At 45.1% G+C, this 18,681-nt stretch overlaps 1 protein-coding gene and 1 long non-coding RNA gene across 4 annotated transcripts in view; one reads left to right on the top strand and one right to left on the bottom strand.

The window, feature by feature from the left end:
- The window catches only part of E2F7 (E2F transcription factor 7), a 37,279-nt gene that overhangs the window by 13,990 nt on the left and 4,608 nt on the right, over window positions 1–18,681 (top strand). For all 3 annotated transcript variants that reach the window (XM_053658809.1, XM_053658810.1, XM_053658811.1), the window contains 8 exons: window positions 2,662–2,952; window positions 4,348–4,503; window positions 5,924–6,058; window positions 11,586–11,771; window positions 12,268–12,340; window positions 14,073–14,574; window positions 16,213–16,468; window positions 17,963–18,381. In XM_053658809.1, coding sequence (XP_053514784.1) covers window positions 2,662–2,952; window positions 4,348–4,503; window positions 5,924–6,058; window positions 11,586–11,771; window positions 12,268–12,340; window positions 14,073–14,574; window positions 16,213–16,468; window positions 17,963–18,381 — 2,018 coding nt within the window. The remainder of the gene's footprint in view (window positions 1–2,661; window positions 2,953–4,347; window positions 4,504–5,923; window positions 6,059–11,585; window positions 11,772–12,267; window positions 12,341–14,072; window positions 14,575–16,212; window positions 16,469–17,962; window positions 18,382–18,681) is intronic.
- The window catches only part of LOC119059099 (uncharacterized), a 28,582-nt gene continuing 14,028 nt past the window's right edge, over window positions 4,128–18,681 (bottom strand). The window contains exon 4 of the long non-coding RNA XR_005084367.2: window positions 4,128–4,350. This is a non-coding gene — a long non-coding RNA (uncharacterized LOC119059099). The remainder of the gene's footprint in view (window positions 4,351–18,681) is intronic.

Raw genomic sequence — 18,681 nt, forward strand, 5'->3', positions numbered from 1 at the left:
CTTTGACACTGATGGCAGCAAGACAAGAAGGGGAAAGTGACTCAGCTAGAGAGAGGCCTGGTGTAGGCCCACTGGAAGCACAGCATCCTGGGAACCAGCCTCAGAGAGGATGAGGGTAAAACAGCAAATCATAGTGTGCTTCTCATCAGGCTCATACAGCCAGGACCTTGCATGGATGTCAGTGCAGAGGACGAACTGTTAGATGTTGGAAGGCCGTGTTCCAGTGCAGAAAGTGGGCTCCTGCTCATGGGCTGCCGGTCATTCTGCAGATCCCCATATTCTGACCACCTGCAGCAGAACTCCAGAGATTTCTGCAAGAGGTTCCTAATGCCTCACCTCACCTAGACCTGCCAAATGAACTCACCATCTCCCTTCATGTGAGGTCGAAAAATGAGGTCCCTTCCTGGAAGTTATTTCACCGGTGCCCGTCTCTTTAGGTTGAGTCTGAACTGCCTGCTGGTCCCAGGTCACAAGCTGTAAGACCATGTTTTAACCAGAAATGTGCAGAGCATTCACATTGCACAGTTTCTCAGATTCTGGTCCCCTGTAATAGATTTGACGTGGATATTTTAAGTGTGAAGTTGAAGAACTCAGAGTGGCTGTAGTAAATGGAAGATAGCACAGCCTAAAACTACTGTGTGGGGATGAGAGACATTCTTGATTAGCTCCATCAGGGACCAAGGGAAGCCTGGTAAGAACTGGTAAATCCTTGTGGGCATAGCTAATGTCATGAATAAATAGGATTGATAGGGTTACCTCGATACAAAGGCAAAGAAGGCTGAGTGCTGGGGAAAACCTTCCTGGCAGCCCTGTGAAACAGGACTTTTCAGTGCACCAGCCAGAGGACCGTTAAACCCAGTCCAGATAGAAAAGGTGAGTGATTGTGCATGCAAGCAGCTGCTCATGCTTTTACCAGCATCACCTACTAGACACCTGTTGTGCACATTAAATATCATCTTACTCTCCAGGTGGTCAAACCCTTCCCTTGTTTTCCCTTCTTGGGATGTCTAGCCACTAGATGGAGACTTTAACAGCATGTATCTAACACAAAAGAACAAAACAGCCCGGCATATGGCAGGCCCTGGGGTGTCTCGGTTGCATTCACATGACTTTTCTAGTGGGAAGGTTTATCGAATGTTACTCTCTAAACAAGATGTGTTAATATATGAGAACAGACTGGAATGAGGAACCAGATGGGTCTGGACAAGATGCTGCGACTGCCCCTGCCACCACCTCCCAGCAGACACCTGGCACTGAAGCTAGAGCCTTTCAGGGTCATGAGCTGCTGTGTTCTCATTGGCTGTGAAATGCCTCTCCATGCTTGTGGTAGAGCTTCCTCTCCGCTCCGAGTTCGCACTGTAATTTGGTCTATTTCTCTTCATAAATTTTCAAAGGGACAAAAGCTACCCTTGCGAAGTTCTGCCCTGACTATACAACAGCTCCTGGCAAGTGAACAGAAAGAGGGCTGGTTTTCTAGGAGATGCCTAGAGGCTCTGTTAGGGATACGTGATGAGAGCAAGGGGGCCCGGGGCGTTCCAAAAGCCTAAGGCCTGTTGCACAACAGAATGAGTCACAGACAAGGGACTTCTAAAATCTGTTTCTGCTAATCCTCTAATGCTAGCAGGGATCTTAGGGATCCCCAGTGCCCAGAGGAAGTATTTGCAAAATAACATATAAAGTAAACATCCGTTGGAGACCCTTTATTTTTGTGGTTACATTTAGTCCTCATCATTTTAGGAGATAAATACTAAGGCACAGACAGATTAACTAACTTCCTAGGACCACCTGGTTGGTAAGGGACAGCCCGGGGATTCAGATCTGGGCAATCTGCCCCCCAAAGTCCCCACGCTAACCACCATAAATATTTTTGCTAAATTCTGTAGAGAACTCATAATCCTAGCTACTTGGGGAGTGTTGGGAAAGTGGATAGGGAATTGGTGAACTTGACGGTCCCTCTGTAGTGTATGTGAAGTCTGTTTCACCATTGGGCTGTTGGGCAGGATATGGTGAATGAGAGCCCTGGGAGCATTGTTAACAGCCTGACAAACCAAAGGATACTCACAAGGTGTTCCAGCCCGGGCTGTAGCTTCCTCCATCAACTCGAGAAAGGTGCCTGAGCTCCTGACTCCTGAGTTTCCCGTGTAAAGTAGGACACAAAATATTGATCATGTTTCCTTATTGCACCATTAAGAGAGTTAACGAGATGATTCTTCCACATCACTCAAACTCCAGGAAAGGAGAGTACTGTCCAAACAAAGAGTCCGTTATTAGACACACTTTAGAGTCTGCATAATTAAGAATATAAGTCAAAATCAATCATCCAGCATTCATCAAGTGTCCCTTGGGCATACTAGCACTTGTGTGGTTTGCCTAAAGGTCTAAAGAAAAGACATACCACTGTGTGTACTACCACAGCAGCATCATCCATCTCTAGGTGGGTGTTTATCCTAGATCTTACTGGGGGCTGGACCCCAACAAAAGGAAAGAAAACTATTTCTGTTACTTGCATCCTTATGGGATGAATTTGTAGCACATATCCGCCCTTGCTGGGCTTTCCACTGGGCATCGTGCAAAGCAGTTCACAGTCGTGGTCCGGGCTTTCAAGAAATTTATACTCAAAAAAGTCTGCATGATGATGGTTGGCTTCTGTTTTTCAAACAGGCGTTGAAAGGAGACGCATCTATGACATTGTAAACGTGCTGGAGTCGCTGCATCTAGTCAGCCGGGTGGCTAAGAATCAGTACGGTTGGCACGGACGGCACAGCCTGCCGAAAACCCTGAGGAACCTCCAGAGACTGGGAGAGGAGCAGAAATATGAGGAGCAGATGGCATACCTCCAGCAGAAAGAGCTCGACCTGATGGATTTTAAATTTGGAGAACGTAAAAAAGATGGCTACCCAGATCCCCAGGATCAACAGTTACTGGATTTCTCTGAGCCCGACTATCCCTCTTGTGAGTTCACTGTAACCAGCGAGTAACAGCAGGGTCAGTGAGGGTCTCTTCTGAAGACATTCACTGCTGAGGTGGGAAGTGCCAGACTGACATCCTGGAAGGAGGTGTCCTCTCATTCCCTCTACTGAAGGAAGGGGGACAGATGGCGCCCCAGCTGGGGTGCCCGCTCACCCTCACCGAAAACCTGTCTAGTGGCCGGTCACTTGGTATTTGGTGTGTGGACCATAGGTTGCTAACAGAGCTCCCATTTCAGGTTGACAGCCCCAGGCTTCTTTCTATTTGTGAGCCTTTAAGGAACATTTCCTTTGAAAGAAGTTGCCATTACAATGAATTCAATTTTTCAAATTACGTATCGGGGTAGGCTACTTAGAAACGACCCCATTAGTGGAAAATGTTGATTAGAAAGATAGAGGACCCCCGCTTTCATGTGATGCAGAACTGTTTCCACTACATCTACATTGTTCTTCCCCTCCAGACTCGCTTATTCTCTTGCTGCTTTAACCACTGATCTTCACTGTTCTTGCTAAGATGGGAGAGTACAAGTATCATTCACATTTCACTTGCAACTTTAAGAAATATGAATGGAAAGGTGGCCCTGGTTTTTATTCAATTCACTGCCTCGTGCCTTTTAGTTCCACCCCATGAGCCGGTTCTTAACCAGAGGAGACAGCCATCTGTTAGGGATAGCTTGCCCACTGTCCACAGCAATGCACCTCACATTGGGGTCTCCTATTTAGGTATAGGTTATTTCCTCACCTATTTCTGAAAAAAGGTGACAGAGGGGGGCACCTGCGTGTTTAGAGTATATTCTAGGTACAGACATAGCTCAGAGCTAGTGTGGGTTTGGTTCCAGACTACCACAATGAAGCGAGGTGTAATCTTTGCTGGTACAGGGTCCTTGCCTTCAGTTTGCAAAAACGAAAAAAAAAAAACCCACACAATTTTTGTGAAGTGCAATAAAGCTCAATAAAACAAGGTGTGCAGTACTGTGGGCACAGAGAAATTAAAGTGGAGTCCTTGCCTCTGAGGGGAGAGTTCAAGTTCTGAAACCAGTTCCTCGTCCCCACCCTACCCTTTTCTCCTTCCTGGCAAAAACTGCTTTAGGAAAACTACCTCAGGGATTCTGTTCCATGAAGTATGAGTGTAAAGCATTAAGAGTGGTTTAACATACTCATTTCAGAGTTTATGCCTGCTGAACTTTTATGAGCAACAAGAAAAGCTGTCTTTTTTTCTTTGTGAGACATCTTTTGTGACGTGTGTCCAGAAGGCTTCTCTCTGCAACAGAAGTGATCTTTCCATCTACGCGCAGAGTCAGAGAGTTCTGGCAAACTGGAAGTGCAGTCTTGCTTGTGGTAAATTGTCTCTTTTGATGCCTTTGTTTTGTTCCCCTTGTAGCCTCTGCAAACAGAAAAGACAAGTCTCTGAGAATCATGAGCCAGAAGTTTGTCATGCTGTTCCTCGTCTCTAAAACCAAGATCGTTACTCTTGATGTGGCTGCCAAAATACTGATAGAAGAAAGCCAAGACACTCCAGACCACAGTAAATTTAAAAGTAAGCCTCTTCGCCTAGATCCACCTAGCACAAAAAGGCTGGGGTTTCGAAGGCTGATGTTTTCTGCCTTTGAAAGTACAAGAATTATTTTTTTGGAGAAGTGCACTCCTTCCAGCATTCAAAGGTTCTTGGTGCTGTGAGAGGTAAGTCAGTAGTGTACCCGAATCCCCACGACAGGCCTGTCTGCTGCTTTTTCCTCTGCGGTTCCTGTGGACGGTGGAAGCAGAATGCCATCCCACACAGGCAGGCCAGGGAGGGTGTACGGTGCTTTGCATTTCTCTTTAGTATCGCTGCATCCAAGACAGAATATCTGAGTTTTGTTTCCCCTTTTTTCCTCACCCTCTGCTTACCCTTCTGATGGGTGGAGATGAGAGTTATCTGCAGGTAAGAACCAGAGGAATGAACAGGGAAGGGGAAGGGTGGTGGGACATGGCTGCCAGACCAGGAGCGCCCTCCCGAGTGCCCTCTGCAGTGCGTCCACCTCTCCATCACGCAGTGGTGCCGAGCCCCATGCCCTTGGCTGCTGGCTGCCCTTTCAACGCTGGGAAGCCATGAGCTCAGCATACTTGAGCTTTTTGTTTGTTTGACTGAAATTATAGTCCCCCTGCAGGAAAAATGACTAAGTAAATTCTAGCTGTACCATGATTGGGAAGAAAATTGCATCTGGGATGAATGCTTGATGTTTCTAGACAATAATCAAAGCTCCTTTGCTTGATCTCAGCCCTGAAGTCAAGTGGGTTTCCTACCTGCAAACTGATTTCTTAAATAGAAATTACTTTGTGGGCATCATTCTGCCTATTTAATATGCTACCACCCCTTCTGAATTTCTCCTATAGTGCATGCATTTCCAAATATGTCTTCTAAAACCTCTTAAGACTCAGGGATTGTGAATTCCACCCCTCCCCCACTGGGTGGCCAGAAGGCCGGGATTTGAGGTGAGGAACTGCATGTCTTTAGCACAGTTGTACCTCATAACCTTGAGCCACTTGGGACTGCCACCTTGCCGGAAGCTCTGGGGAATCCCTGTCATTTTCACAGCCCAGCTGCCTGGTGAAGCTCCTGCTGGGAGGAACTGGGGCAAGCTTTTGACATGCCAAGCATCAGAATTACATTCACTCAGCCTCTAATTACAGCCCATTTCCCTCCCTCAGGGGTTTTTGCAATCACGGCACTCCCTGCTTGTTTTGTGCAGGTGTGAAGCTGTGGAAATGGAAGGACACATTGACCTTAGTATATATCTTCAGGCACATCAGATACATAAATCCTGGGTGATTTCGTGACAGCCATTGGTCAGTTCATCCCACCCCACCGCTTTCCCCCTGAAGTTTCCATGGCGTCCAAGAAAAGTGACCTGTCACATAAACTGAAATGTCATGGTGGCACAGGCAGCAGAACTGTAACTGTGTTTTATATCTTCAAGCAAAGGTACGACGCCTCTATGACATAGCCAACGTCCTGACCAGCTTGGCTCTGATCAAGAAAGTGCACGTGACAGAAGAACGGGGCCGGAAACCAGCCTTCAAGTGGATCGGGCCCGTGGACTTCAGCTCCAGCGGTAAGGCTCAGCATGGTCAGGGGCCTGTTTCATCTGGAGTCCCAGTTCTTCTGTTAAACCCTATGTCGACCGCAGAGTGAGGTTGAGCTTCTTCATTTTCTATTACCCAGGTCACATTTTCTGAGTCAGACCGGGCATGTCACTCTTGGAACACTGAGTGTCCCTCTACAAAAGCACGTGCTGGCTGGCTCGTACCACAGGGGGGCGCTGAGGGCTTGAACTGTGGGCATCTCTATAGCTGTTTAATTATAGCTCTTAAGCATTTTCTATTTCATTCAGAAGGGTTTTTTTCCTGGAAGTTTGGAACTAAGGATTAAAAATGACAAACTTAAAAATGACTTACAAACTCGGGTTATGTCTACATTAATGGAATAAAATATTGAAATTTCAGATAATGTAAAAATTAAATCAATGTCACAAAACTAACATGTGGCTAAATGGCTTCTAAATATAGTATGGATGTAATGAACACCTTTTTTATGTATTGAAAAGGTTGCAAATATCATCATTTTACTAAACTAGAACAAAAAAAGTATTGTCTTCTACCTATTTCACAGGTAATATCTGAGCAATTGGGGACTGGATCCTACTGTACCAGCTACTTTACATCTAACTAGGCTGCCTGGAAAAAAAGCCATTAAAGTTATTTTTAAATTACCCTTCCAATTTTGATGTTAGGGGTATAAATTCCTGCCACTTAACCCAGGCTTATAAAAGGTACCGCTGTCTGCCTCGTTGTAACACATTATTCACTTAGGATCTAGATGAAACCACTTAGCATCTGGTGTGGCTAACGTGGCCCAGCAAGTGCGCACTGAATGTGGACCGTGCACGATTACTCTACCAAGTGCCATGAGAGAGTTAAGAGATGTGTGCGACACAGTCCCTGCCTACGTGAAACACGTAATTTTGCCGTTTTCTATGCTTCTGCCTTTGGTTTCTCTTAATTTCTTCCCCCTCCGAAGCCCTGTTTTTTGATATGAAATATTCTTCTATTCAACTTTCAAGATCTGTCGCAAACATCAGCTCTTCCATAAAGCTTTCCCTGATCACCCAGAACGAAAAGTGTCTCATCTGTACTATTGCGATCTAGTATCATGCTGTCGTACTTGGGGATGTTGACATCGTGCTGTTGTCCCTGCTCTGTGCATTTGAGGGTAGAAGCGGCCTTTGTTCACCTTTCATGCCTATCATGCCAGGTCAGTGCCCTGCTCACTTTAGTTGGTTAATGAGCTCCTATCGAAGGTGTACAATTAGACACATTTGAAAATTAGAAAACAATTAAGGACTACACCTGGCAGTCGTGACTCCCTAAGAAATCAGGGAGGGTATCAGTTAAGTTCTGCTGGACTGTTAGGTTTTAGAGGGATGGAGAGCTCTTAGTTGAAGGAACCTAAGAACAAGTCTGGTTTGTGCTCCAGAGATCAGCTATCCTGATTTAAGTGGAGGGCGTAGGGTAGAGAATGATGAGAAACGAAATGTAATCCGTTGGAACAACATTTTTGGAGGGCCTCAAAAGTTAAGCCAAGAAATGTGCAGCAGATGTAATAAACTGACGTGACAAGCGGTCTTTAGACAGAGAGATTGAAAAGAAGAGGGACTGGAAGATGGTGGTGTCATTGCAGGAGATGAGCTAGTTGGGGGAACAGGCTGCAGCTGAGAAACTGAGTGCATGAGTCTGCATAGCCGGTGAGACAGCAGCTGGGAGCTCTCCAATGTGAGGAGGGAAAGAGGGTTTGGAACCAAGGCGGGAACCTCAAAATGAGCTTGCCCGCTCCTCAGCAGTGTGATCCTCTTTCTGCATTCCCTAGTTTCCACTGACACCACCATCAGCATCAACCCAGCAGTCAAACTGGGGACGCCAAGTTGCCTTTGACTCTCCTTAATTTACTCTCCTTCGCTCCTTGATTAGTTAGCAATCTCTCACAGTTAAACTTCATAGACGTCTCTTTCCTCTTCTCCCTTCAATAGCTTTATTGAAGCATCATGACATACGACAGATGACGTATGGTCAAAGTTACAATTTGATAAGTTTTTGCATCATATGCACCTGTGCAATCACCACCACAGTCGAGACGACAAACCCATCACCCTCCAATGTCTTCTCCTGTCCTTTCATAATTCCTTCCCTCCTGCCCCCAGCCCCGTCCCGCAGCAGGGCACTGGTCTGCTCTCTCACTCTAGGTTTATTGATATTTTCTAAACATTTTTATCAGTGAGTCACATATAGTTGATGTTCATTATTCACAGATTCCATATATGCAAATTTACCCACTAGCTAAAATCTGTTTGCACCTCAAAGTCAATACTTGCATTTTCTCACTTGTTCACAGACATGGAAATAGTGGTGAGAAATTCGAGTCACCAGACACGTTTCCAGCTGCGGTCAAACAAGGCAGTGCCCTGCCTTGTTCCAGCTCTCATGCTATAAACAAGTGTCCTTTTAGTGGTCTTTTTAAGGCCATGTTTTCACACTTGTATGCTTGGGTTGGTGATTTCACTGTTTAAAATGGTTCCCAAGTGTTGTACTGAATGAAGCATCATCTAGTGTTTCCAAGTGATGTACCTTACAGAAAGAATACACAGGGATGTTAGAGGAGCTTCATTTGGCCGTGAGTTCTAGTGCTGTTGGCTATGAGTTCAGGGCTGATCAGTCAACATTATATATTAAATAAGGTGTCTTGAAACAGAAACACATAAAACAGAGTTATTGATCAGTTGACAGAAATGTTGTCGCTCACAGGAAGCTAATCCTGTACATCCTCTAGGACCGGTGGTTCAGTGTTTGCTAATTCATTGTTCACAGAACAAGGCAACCACAAGTAACAGGAATAGACTATGCTCTGTGTGTGCTTTATCATGCTTCTTTCACTCAGCGTAATTGTTTTGAGGTTAATCATGTTGTAGGCAAGTACCAAGCGTGTATTCCTTTTATTGCTGAGGAGTATTCCACTATGTAGATTATATCATTCTTTACTCACTTACTTGGTGGTGAACACTAGGATCATGTCCAGTTTTTGGCTATTACAAATAAAGCTGCAATGAATATTCATGAACAGGTCTTTATATGGTAGATATGGGCCAGCCGTACCCTATGTGAGAGGTTTTTAGCAACAGATTCAGTTTCTTTAATAGCTGTAGGGATATTCAGGTTCCCTCTTTATTATTGTAGTTCCTTTCTTCTACCTAGAGTTCCATTTGCTGTTTTTCTGGTTTCTTAAGGTAGAAGTGGAGGTCGTTAATTAGAGGCCTTATTTCTTTTCTAAAAGCTATTTAGTGCTATAAATTTCCCTCATTATCTGTGTCCCACAATTCCTTTGAATATTTTTTGTCCCTTCCTCTCCTGTCCTTCCAAGTCCCCAGTTATGCTTATATTGGGCTGCTTGAAGTTGTCCCACTGTTCACAGACATTTTGTTCACTTACTTCCGACATTTTGTTCACTTACTTCTTTCTCTTTTCTCTCTGTGTTTCATTTTGGATGGTTTCTTTTGCTGTGTCTTCAAGTTCACTTTTTTTTCCTGCAACATGTAATCTGCCCTTCATCCCACTCACTGTTACTCCATCTCCAACACTCACTTCCATCACTTGAAGTTTGGCTCAGGCCTTTGTATTTTCAATGGACAGTCTCTCCTTTACATGACCTGTTCAGCCCTTCCTCCAACTTCTCGAATGTATGGCATACAATTATAATAACTGGTTTAATGGGCTTGTTTACTAACTTTATCATCTGTGTCACTTTTCAGTTCATTTTAATTGATTTTTTTAATCATCACTGTGGGTTACATTTCCTGGCTTCTTTGTGTACCTGATCATTTTTAATTACATGCCAGACACTGAGAATTATATACATTGTTAAGTGCCAGATAGTTCTGGGTTTTTTTAAATGTCCTTCAGCTTTGTTCTGGGGTACAGTGAAACTGCTTCAACGGGGAGCCTTTCAGGTTTGCTTGCTGTTAAGCTTTGGTGGGCAGGGTCCCAACAGCGTTGGTGATAAGGACATTGTCCCCACCATCGAAACAGCACACTTTTTAATATTCTAGCCAGTGATCTGTGAATTACGAGGTTTTCCACTTCGCCTGTTGGCAACAATGTACGAGCTGCAGACACTAGTTCCGAGGCTCCTTGGGACTGGTTCTTTCCCCCTGGGCCTGGGGTAGTTTTTTGACCCTCCAGTGAACCCTCGAGGGGCACCTGCTGCCGTCTTCAGCACCCCCTCTCTCCGTGGCTCTCCTCTCCAATACTTTCCAAACGGACTCTAGCTGCCTCGGCTTTCCTGGCCTCCCAGCTGCATCCCCAACGTGAGGAGACCTATGGGCTCTCTAGGTCGCCCTCGCTGTACCTGAGCCGGGAAACAGTCTGAGGCAGGGCACTGAGGCGGTCACAGAGCTCACCTCACTTGATTCCTGTCTCTGAGGGATCACTGTCTTTCACGTCCTGCTGTTCAATGTCTTGAGAGCCATTGTTTTACATATTTTGTCCAATGTTTTGTTTCAGGAAGGAGGGGGATTATGAACCCTACTATTGTCTTGACCCATTTTCTCCTTTTTGATTCTGCAATTTCTGATTTTCTAAAAAGAACATTAATTGGGTTTTTGTTAGAAGAAATAGAAAACCATACAAGTGATTTTATTTTTTTTTTAAATTTTTGTGTGTTTTGGAGATTGTAAGTGTAGCTGGACCTTTCAGTTCACTTAATCAGTCATTAAAATATGCATGCTTTGAGCTTAAAAAATAACAGATGAACAAGGTAGGCATAACTGAGCGATAGGGACTATTTCTGTATAGAAATATTGGCCTGGTTCTATGTAAAAACTCTGTACTGGCTTCATAGAGTCTCCTTTAAGCATAAAATGGACCTCTAAGGCCCAGCCTTTTATCCTTTTTTTTAATTTTTAGAGAGAGGGGAAGGAAAGGAGAAAGAGAAGGAGAGAAACATCAGTGTGTGGTTGCCTCTCACATGGGCCCAGCCTTTTATTATCCTTACTGTTCTGCAGCATTTCAAGTATGAGGTTTCTGCTGACCTTAGTCCTTCAGTCATATATTAACAGAGCCTCCTACTGCATAAGAAAGAAACAATAAAGCAATAGAAAATAGAGGTTGTTATATTCATTGCCCTAGTGATACGGCTTGAGAAGCTGATTTCAACTAATGTTAAAATCTCAAAATTCACATGTTGGGCTCAGTATAGCTGGGTTTTTCTTTGATACTCTTTGCCCAGAGAAAGTATCAGAAATGTCAAGTCCATTTTAATTTGGGGTGAAGAACTTCTTGCTCTACTTTTGTTGCAGTTTAGATAATTTTAGAATATATATAAATTCAGTCTCACTTTATAATCATCCACTAACAGTTCGAAAGAAACTGGGGCCTGAGGCAAGGCTCATAAAATTCCTTTGAGTATATTAGTTTTTAATTTATAGGGTAGTTCCATTACAATTATAGGCTTTCAAAACCATATCTTAAAAAGGGTAAAAGTCTCCTGAATAAGTATCCTGTATAACAACACTACCAAATCTCTCATTTATTTAGATGAAGAACTAGTGGATGTTTCCGCATCTGTCTTACCAGAAATGAAAAGAGAAAGATATAGCCAGATTCAAGTCTGTGCAAAACGGAAGCTGGCCCGACATAGTTCTTTTCACACTGTGCAGGCTTCTGAGAGGATTCACAGGAGAGTGAGCTCAGAACCCAGCAGCCCTTCCAGAGAAGAACAAGGTATCTGCCTTTACTAGCTCATGGAACTGTCAGTCCCATGAGGCATTGCAGCCTCTCCCGTGCTCTGGCACCTTCAGTTGAGCTGACTCGCTAGTCTCTAGGCCCTGCCTGTTTTTTTACTTCCCTGAAGAGAAACAGTTGTTGGGGGTAGAAGAATCGGTGACTTCACGGGGTATGAACATGGTTCCATTCCCTGAAACTGATCCTAGTCAGCCTCGATGATCAATTAGCTTGCCACAGTTGGTCCACTTGATGCATCTCAAAAATTTATCCAGCTTACAAAACAACCCTTGTTATGTTTTTCTGTTACTAATTCATGATGAGACCTGAATTTACCATTAACAGCTAACTTCTAAAAATGTCTCTTTGAATCAAAACCAGAATGGATTTGAGATAGCCTTATAATCCCTGAGCTGTGAATAATGAGCCCTGCTGTATGTAACTGTTACGTGTAAGTGTCTTGCTATAGGTGTTAGACCTTCATTTTCCTTCATAGGATCAGGCAGCTTCTCCTTAGAAATTGGAAGTCTGACAGCTGTTTACCGGCAGAAAATAGAAGACAGTTCACAGTAAGTAGTCTTTTAAAAACTCTGGGTGTATTCTTTTCTGAGTGTTAACTTTGACTAAATTGAAATGCCACCCATTAAAAGGTAAATTTTGGCAATCTTGCTCATAAGTCAGCCATTCGTTTAAAATTTTATAAGTCTTTCCTTTGTGCAAAACACTGTGGCACAATGTAGCATCAGGGCCACAAAAGCACCAAAAAAGTGTCCCCTAAGCTATAAAATCTTATAGGGAAAAACTTTAAAAAAAACAAATATGCTGAGAAAAGACAAATCACTCCTGGTGCGACCCTGGAAAATAATGCATCACAGTCCCGTGAGCCTCTCGGTCATCACTGTGACTGGCACTACCAGGTACTGTTCCAGAAGTTTTACGTGTATTAACTCATCTAATCATAAAAACAGTCTTCTGAGTTTGGTATTACGATTCCCATTTTACAGAAATCACATCAGAGGAAGCAGAGGAAATGCTAAAGAAGGAAAAAGATGTTTTTAATGACAGATGTGGGAAGGAACAGATCCTGAGCCACGGCCAGGAAGTAGGGGGGCAGTAAGCCAATTAGCGAAAATGATTCATCCAAAGAGGATAGTAGAGCACTTGCGGTTGTTCTGGTCTGGGGCGCAGGCCGGAGCCAGGTCGCTGCAGATGGAAATCAGTGTAAGACAGTGAGTCAGCAAGACCTGCCACAGTAGGAAGAGGCATCACAAAGAACACCTGGGTCTCAGGTGGTGATGATGGTGCTGGAGGCAGAGAGGCTGGAGGTAGGATGGCGGGTGATACACTCAGTGTGGACACACCGAGTTTCACAGAGCTGGATAACAGCGATTACTCATTCAGAGGGGACTGCGGTGGGAGAGGGTTACTCATCACTGCGGTCCAGTGTGCTGCATCTTATTCCTAGCAGTGCAGTGGACAGTGAGACTGTGGGCGATACAGGCCTTAGCAGTTCCATCCAAAAGGGTGTGAGAAACCCCTGTCCTCTGTTGACTAGTTCCAACAGGATCGTAAAAGGCTTTTCTGCTTCTGTTTCCAAAACTACTGAACACATAGACACTTTTTTAATTATTCAGAATCTTTTTTGTATAAAAGGCCAGACATTGTTTAGAATCTCTCATACTTATGGACCTCAATTCTGAATGCATCGACTAAAAATTCTATAGTAATACTGAGCAGAATGGGACAAGAATGACAGGAAATAGAAATTGTGTAGATAAGTCTGTCTTCTCACTCACTGCCGCTTCGTTTATCTTACAGTGGGTATGAGACAAACAAAATATGTCCTTTAGATCATCAGTCTGGTCCCATCTCTCATGCACCAGGATCTCTCACCGCTACTGAGTGAGGCCCACTGGGAGGGTGACCCTCAGCAGGTTGCTTAGCCTTTGAACTTCAGTTTTGCTCCCTAGTAAACTGAAGGCAATGAGAGTGGCTATCGACATTATAATAATTATGTAAATTATGATAACACTATTCTAATTATTATAGAATCTATGTGCCTGGAAAGGGGTACGTGCTGGGTAACTGATAACTGTTAGTTGTGGAAGAGGTGGGTGAGGAGCAGTATCGGCTCAAACCTGAGACCCTCCCAGAGTGACTCCTACATCAGCTCCCCCATCTCTAACTGTCCATCCTGGTTATACCTGCTCACCTGCCTCTGCAGTTAGGTTAGCTAACGTGTGCTCAGGGAATACACTCTATGGTAACTCGGTGGTTGCATTTGTGTTGCTTTTCTAACAGGAGGAAAGCCTTTGACAGTAAGAAAGTGATGCCTCCATCAAGCAGCCTGGACCCCCCTGTTCCATTCCCTGTCCACTCTGTGGACCCAGAATACTGTGTTAATCCTTTAGCCCACCAGATATTTTCTGTGCCTCAAACAGATTTGCAGGCCTTCTCCACACACAATGGTCTGACTGGACCAGTGGGTGTCTCACCTGCTTCTGCGGCCTCAGACATGGAGGGTCTGAAGCCAGCCCTGCTGGCGGGCCAGCCCTTGCTGTACGTGCCCTCGACCTCTCTGTTCATGCTGTACGGGAGCCTGCAGGGGGCGCCATCTCCAGCGTCAGGGTTGGAGAGGGGCAGCAGCAGCTCAGACGTCTCAGCAGCAGCCGAGCTGGCATCTACACCCACAGCACAGAAGCCCCTCGGTGAGGACAGGCAGCCTCAGGAGGACGGAGAGCTGACCACTAAAAGACAGAGTACGGACGACGAAGCCGGCCCTCTCTCTCTTGTCATGCCCAAGGTAAGGGAGTTCAGGTGGACATGTTTAGTGTCCTCCTGTCAACCAAGAGCTTCCTCCTAATAAGGAAACACATACTAAGCTGTTGAGTCTGGAATATGAGGTATTTCATGTATCAGTTGTAAAACTGAGCCCTGAACTAGTTTTTCCAAAAAAATCTTGTAGTAACATAGTACTGTAAGAAAAGTGATTTTTATAAAAGTCATATTTTGTATAAAATAATAAAAAACTTGAAAGAAGAAAAACCTACCATAATGCCACCACATAGAAGCAATCGCTGTTGACACATTTGTATATTTCCTCCGTCTTTTTGATGTGCTTTTGTTGTAACTACATTGAGATCACTGGAATAATCCAGAGTGCATCTGAGTCCCACAGTCAGGAGTGTGGATGCCATTTGACTTTCAGAGTCTGTGCTTAGTCTGTTATCATCTCTGCTCAGAGATCCCGCTTCCTTAGCCACAAAATGAACAGAACAAACATATGAGCCATCTGCATCTCCCACACAGTAGCCACTCAGAGGTTAATGAGACGTGACCAGTGAAACTCTGAAAGCAGAAGCACTGTCACTGCGGTGGTTTATAGTGGGTTAGCTAGGCACCCATCATGGAAACCAGTTCATTCACTGAAATCCTTTTTCCTTTATTCCTTTCTCTTGCCCAAGTGAGTTTTCCTGAGTTTGTATATAGCTTGGGTCGCAGAACAGAAGTAAAAGGCTGACTGGTAGATGCCTTAGATCAGCAGCCCCAAAACTTCTCTGGTACCAGGGACTGAGCACAGTGACTAGTTTTGTGGAAAACAATTTTTCCTCAGACCGGGGGTTGGGGGAGCATGACTTTATAGCCTACCACTAGATGTGGCTTGATTGTCACTTAATTGCCACTAAATGGTAAGGTTTTGATATGAGTCTGCAAACAACTGATTTATCATGATCTCTGTGCAGTCAAACCTCTCTGCTAATGATAGTCTGTATTTGCAGCCCCTCCCCAACACTAGCATCACTGTCTTCAGCTCCACTTCAGACCATCAGGCAGTAGATTCTCCTAAGGAGTGAGCAACCTAGATCCCTCACATGCACAGTTCACAGTAGGGTTTGTGCTGCTAGGAGAATCTAATGCCCCTGGTCAGGCAGGAGGTGGAGCCTAAGAGGTCATATGAGTGGTGGGAGTGCCTGTAAATACAGATGAAGCTTGGCTGGCTCACCTGCCGCTCTCCTCCTGCTATGCCTCTGGATTCCGAACAGGCCATGGACCGGCACCAGATCGTGGCCCCACAAGTTGGGGGCCCCCTGCCTTAGATAATCAAGACAGCTTCAGGCTTCTTCAAAATTCTTATCAGGCCCCTAAAAGACTGGTAGCAACACCCGTTCTGGGCTAGAAGCTCAGAAATTTATTTCATAGTCTGAACACCATGGCCAGGTCTGCATCATTAAAGCTCTGTCGTTTCTATGCTTGAGACATGGCATTGATTTTCAGAGCATTCCTATAAATGTGCCCGCGACACTGACACGCTCAAATCACTGTGGGCCACAGCTATGTTTGACCTTCCTGTTTATATGTTAGCTGTAGTGATAAAGCTCTTATTAACATCCACCACTGGGATTTTGATTTGCTTTTCTGTTCCTGGTTTGGTTGTGGTTAGAAACCCCCAGACTCTACAGACTTGGCCTCTCCCAAGACGCTGGACAACAGGGAGCCTGTGCCCCTCGAAGACATGCACTTGAACGGCCAGCTCCCTGCGGCAAAGGAAGTTTGGGGAAAGGCTACAGCAAACAGCTTCTTTTCTTCTGAGTGGGGAAGTCTGTCAAGAGATACAGAAATTGAAAAGCCCTCAAACGAAAACGAAGGCACCAAAGAGCCCTCTTTGCTGCAGTGTCTTTATCTGCAGTCACCAGCTGGTAAGGGATGTCACCATGTCTTAAAGTCCTTTGGGGTCTGGACCATACACTGGATGTTTAAATCTTTGTCTGTGTCACCTGACGGAAGCCGTTCTTCACCGAGCCGCTGTCTGGGGCCCGAGGCGCTGCACTCAGCCCTCTTGTCTCCTCTTCGGTGGGATGAAGGGAGAGGCTGCTTTCACGTTCCCTACCTCAAGGATAATGGGAAAATAATTAAGGCGGGTAATATTTTTTAAAATTGCATTAAACTTTATTTGCTGTAAAGATACAACAAATTCAAAAGATGCTCTCTATCTTTATAATTCAGCTGAGCCTGGCATTGGTTCAGACTGACAGTATGAACCAGTTGGCCACCGTGTGTGCCTGCTGCACCCATCTCAGTATCTATCCCAGGGCTGGAGGGGAGGGATGGGGCTTTAAAACCACGTCTTCTCTGTGTGAACTTAAGACGTTTGTTCAGCCATTCTCATTGGTAAAATGGCAATAATAATAACCTGCTTCGTGGGACTTGGGGGTGTAAAAACTAAATTAAATTTAATAAGACTACATCTGAAGCATTTAGAATACTAATGCCTGGCGCTTAATAAGACTCAATAAATGCTGTTACTATTTTGAAGTAAAGCTGAGATGTAATGGAAACCTAATTTTTAAGATACGCACAGTGTACTTCAGCTGCTCTTAATGCAAAGAGGTAGGTTATTGGTTATCATTCACTCATCTAGAAAATATTCTGTATTCCTTTAGCAGCTTTTTTAAAAGTTTTATCTAAGCACGATATTCAGTGTTACAGATACATGGAACAAAGAGCAGACGGAGCCGGGCCGAATGAACGACAGGGACTGTAGCCTTCTCTCAGCCGCCACGGTGCAGCCCACGGTTCCCTCTCAGCATGCTTCCAAGTGCACAAACATAGGGATTGCAAAAGAAGCCAGTTGTATTGAAATACAGTTAGAAAAATATCTGTTCGATTATAGCAACGAAAGATGTGACAGAGAATCTAGTACTCTCATAATTTCAAAGTTGTGATGAACACAACAGCCTATTCAGATGTCCACTGTAGCCGTAATGTTCTGTGACTACATCTGTGCTTTTTCCTAGTGACAAGGTCAAGGTCCTCTTAAAACTGTTGTGATTTAATGCCTATGATCTCAACTGAGGGAAATACAGATTTCAGCTAGAAGTTTGTAAAAGTAAAGATACATTTTTTCGCATCCAAGTTGGCTTTCTTCCTCAGTTTGGATGTGGTGAAGCTCACCTTTAAAACCTTCTCAGGAGACACAGGCATCCACCAGATTCCCACAGGGGAGCATGTGAGGTTCCAGTGGGAGCCCCTGCTGGGAAGAAGCCGTGTGCTGCTGGGAGAGCCAGGAGGAGGGGCCCACCTGCTCGGGTGGGGCCGATCGGCTGTGGGCTGCCCTCTGCCGGGGCCACGGGAATGCAGGCTTGCATGCCGTCTCCATGCAGTGCCAACTTTCGCCTGTTCTTCTGTTTCAGGATTAAATGGTCTTGGTGTGCTGTTACCAGGCAGTCAGACGCCTTGTGCTGCGGGACCACCGTCAGGTCCGCCCCCACCCCTCGGTGTCCCTTGCATGGTCCTACCGCCTTCGACACTGGGCCCGTTCCCTGTTCTCTACTCTCCCCCGGTGGCCAGGCCGGTGTCCTCAGCTCCTGGCACTCTCCCGCACCCCGGACCTGTGAATTTCGGCCTGCCAGGCCTCGGAGCAACGCCTCATCTTCTCATCGGCCCCGCAGCCATGGTTAATCCGAAGTCCTCAACAGTCCTTTGTGCAGACCCTCAGCTCCAGGCTCCTCATTCACTTGACCAGAGTCCAGTGATGTCCAGATCACACAACATCCAGCCCGAATCCCCAGTTCATGAGGGACACCCGGGCTCTGTGGTAAAGTTGCAGCAGGTGAGTCCTGAGGTTTCACTTCACTTTGGCATCAGAAGGCTCACCACACTGACAGGTGTGCCTGCATTTAGTTAGCACTGGTTTTAGTCACGTGACTGTGGGGCAGCGGCCCTAGGCCAGGTTCTGCCAGCTTCCCCTTAGGCCCTGAGGTATCTGCTTGTCCTGCAGAGCAGAGAGGCTGGAGGCAGGAGATCCGTGCTTTAAAGACAAAATATTTTTTAGTTATCTTAAACTTAGAGTGATTTATTTTAGACTTAGTTCAGGTAAACTTTTGATGAATGTTGAATATTCAGATTCTCC

Source organism: Artibeus jamaicensis, unplaced genomic scaffold, assembly GCF_021234435.1.
Source record: "Artibeus jamaicensis isolate MK-2021 breed Jamaican fruit bat unplaced genomic scaffold, CSHL_Jam_final scaffold_584, whole genome shotgun sequence".
NCBI lineage: Eukaryota > Metazoa > Chordata > Mammalia > Chiroptera > Phyllostomidae > Artibeus > Artibeus jamaicensis.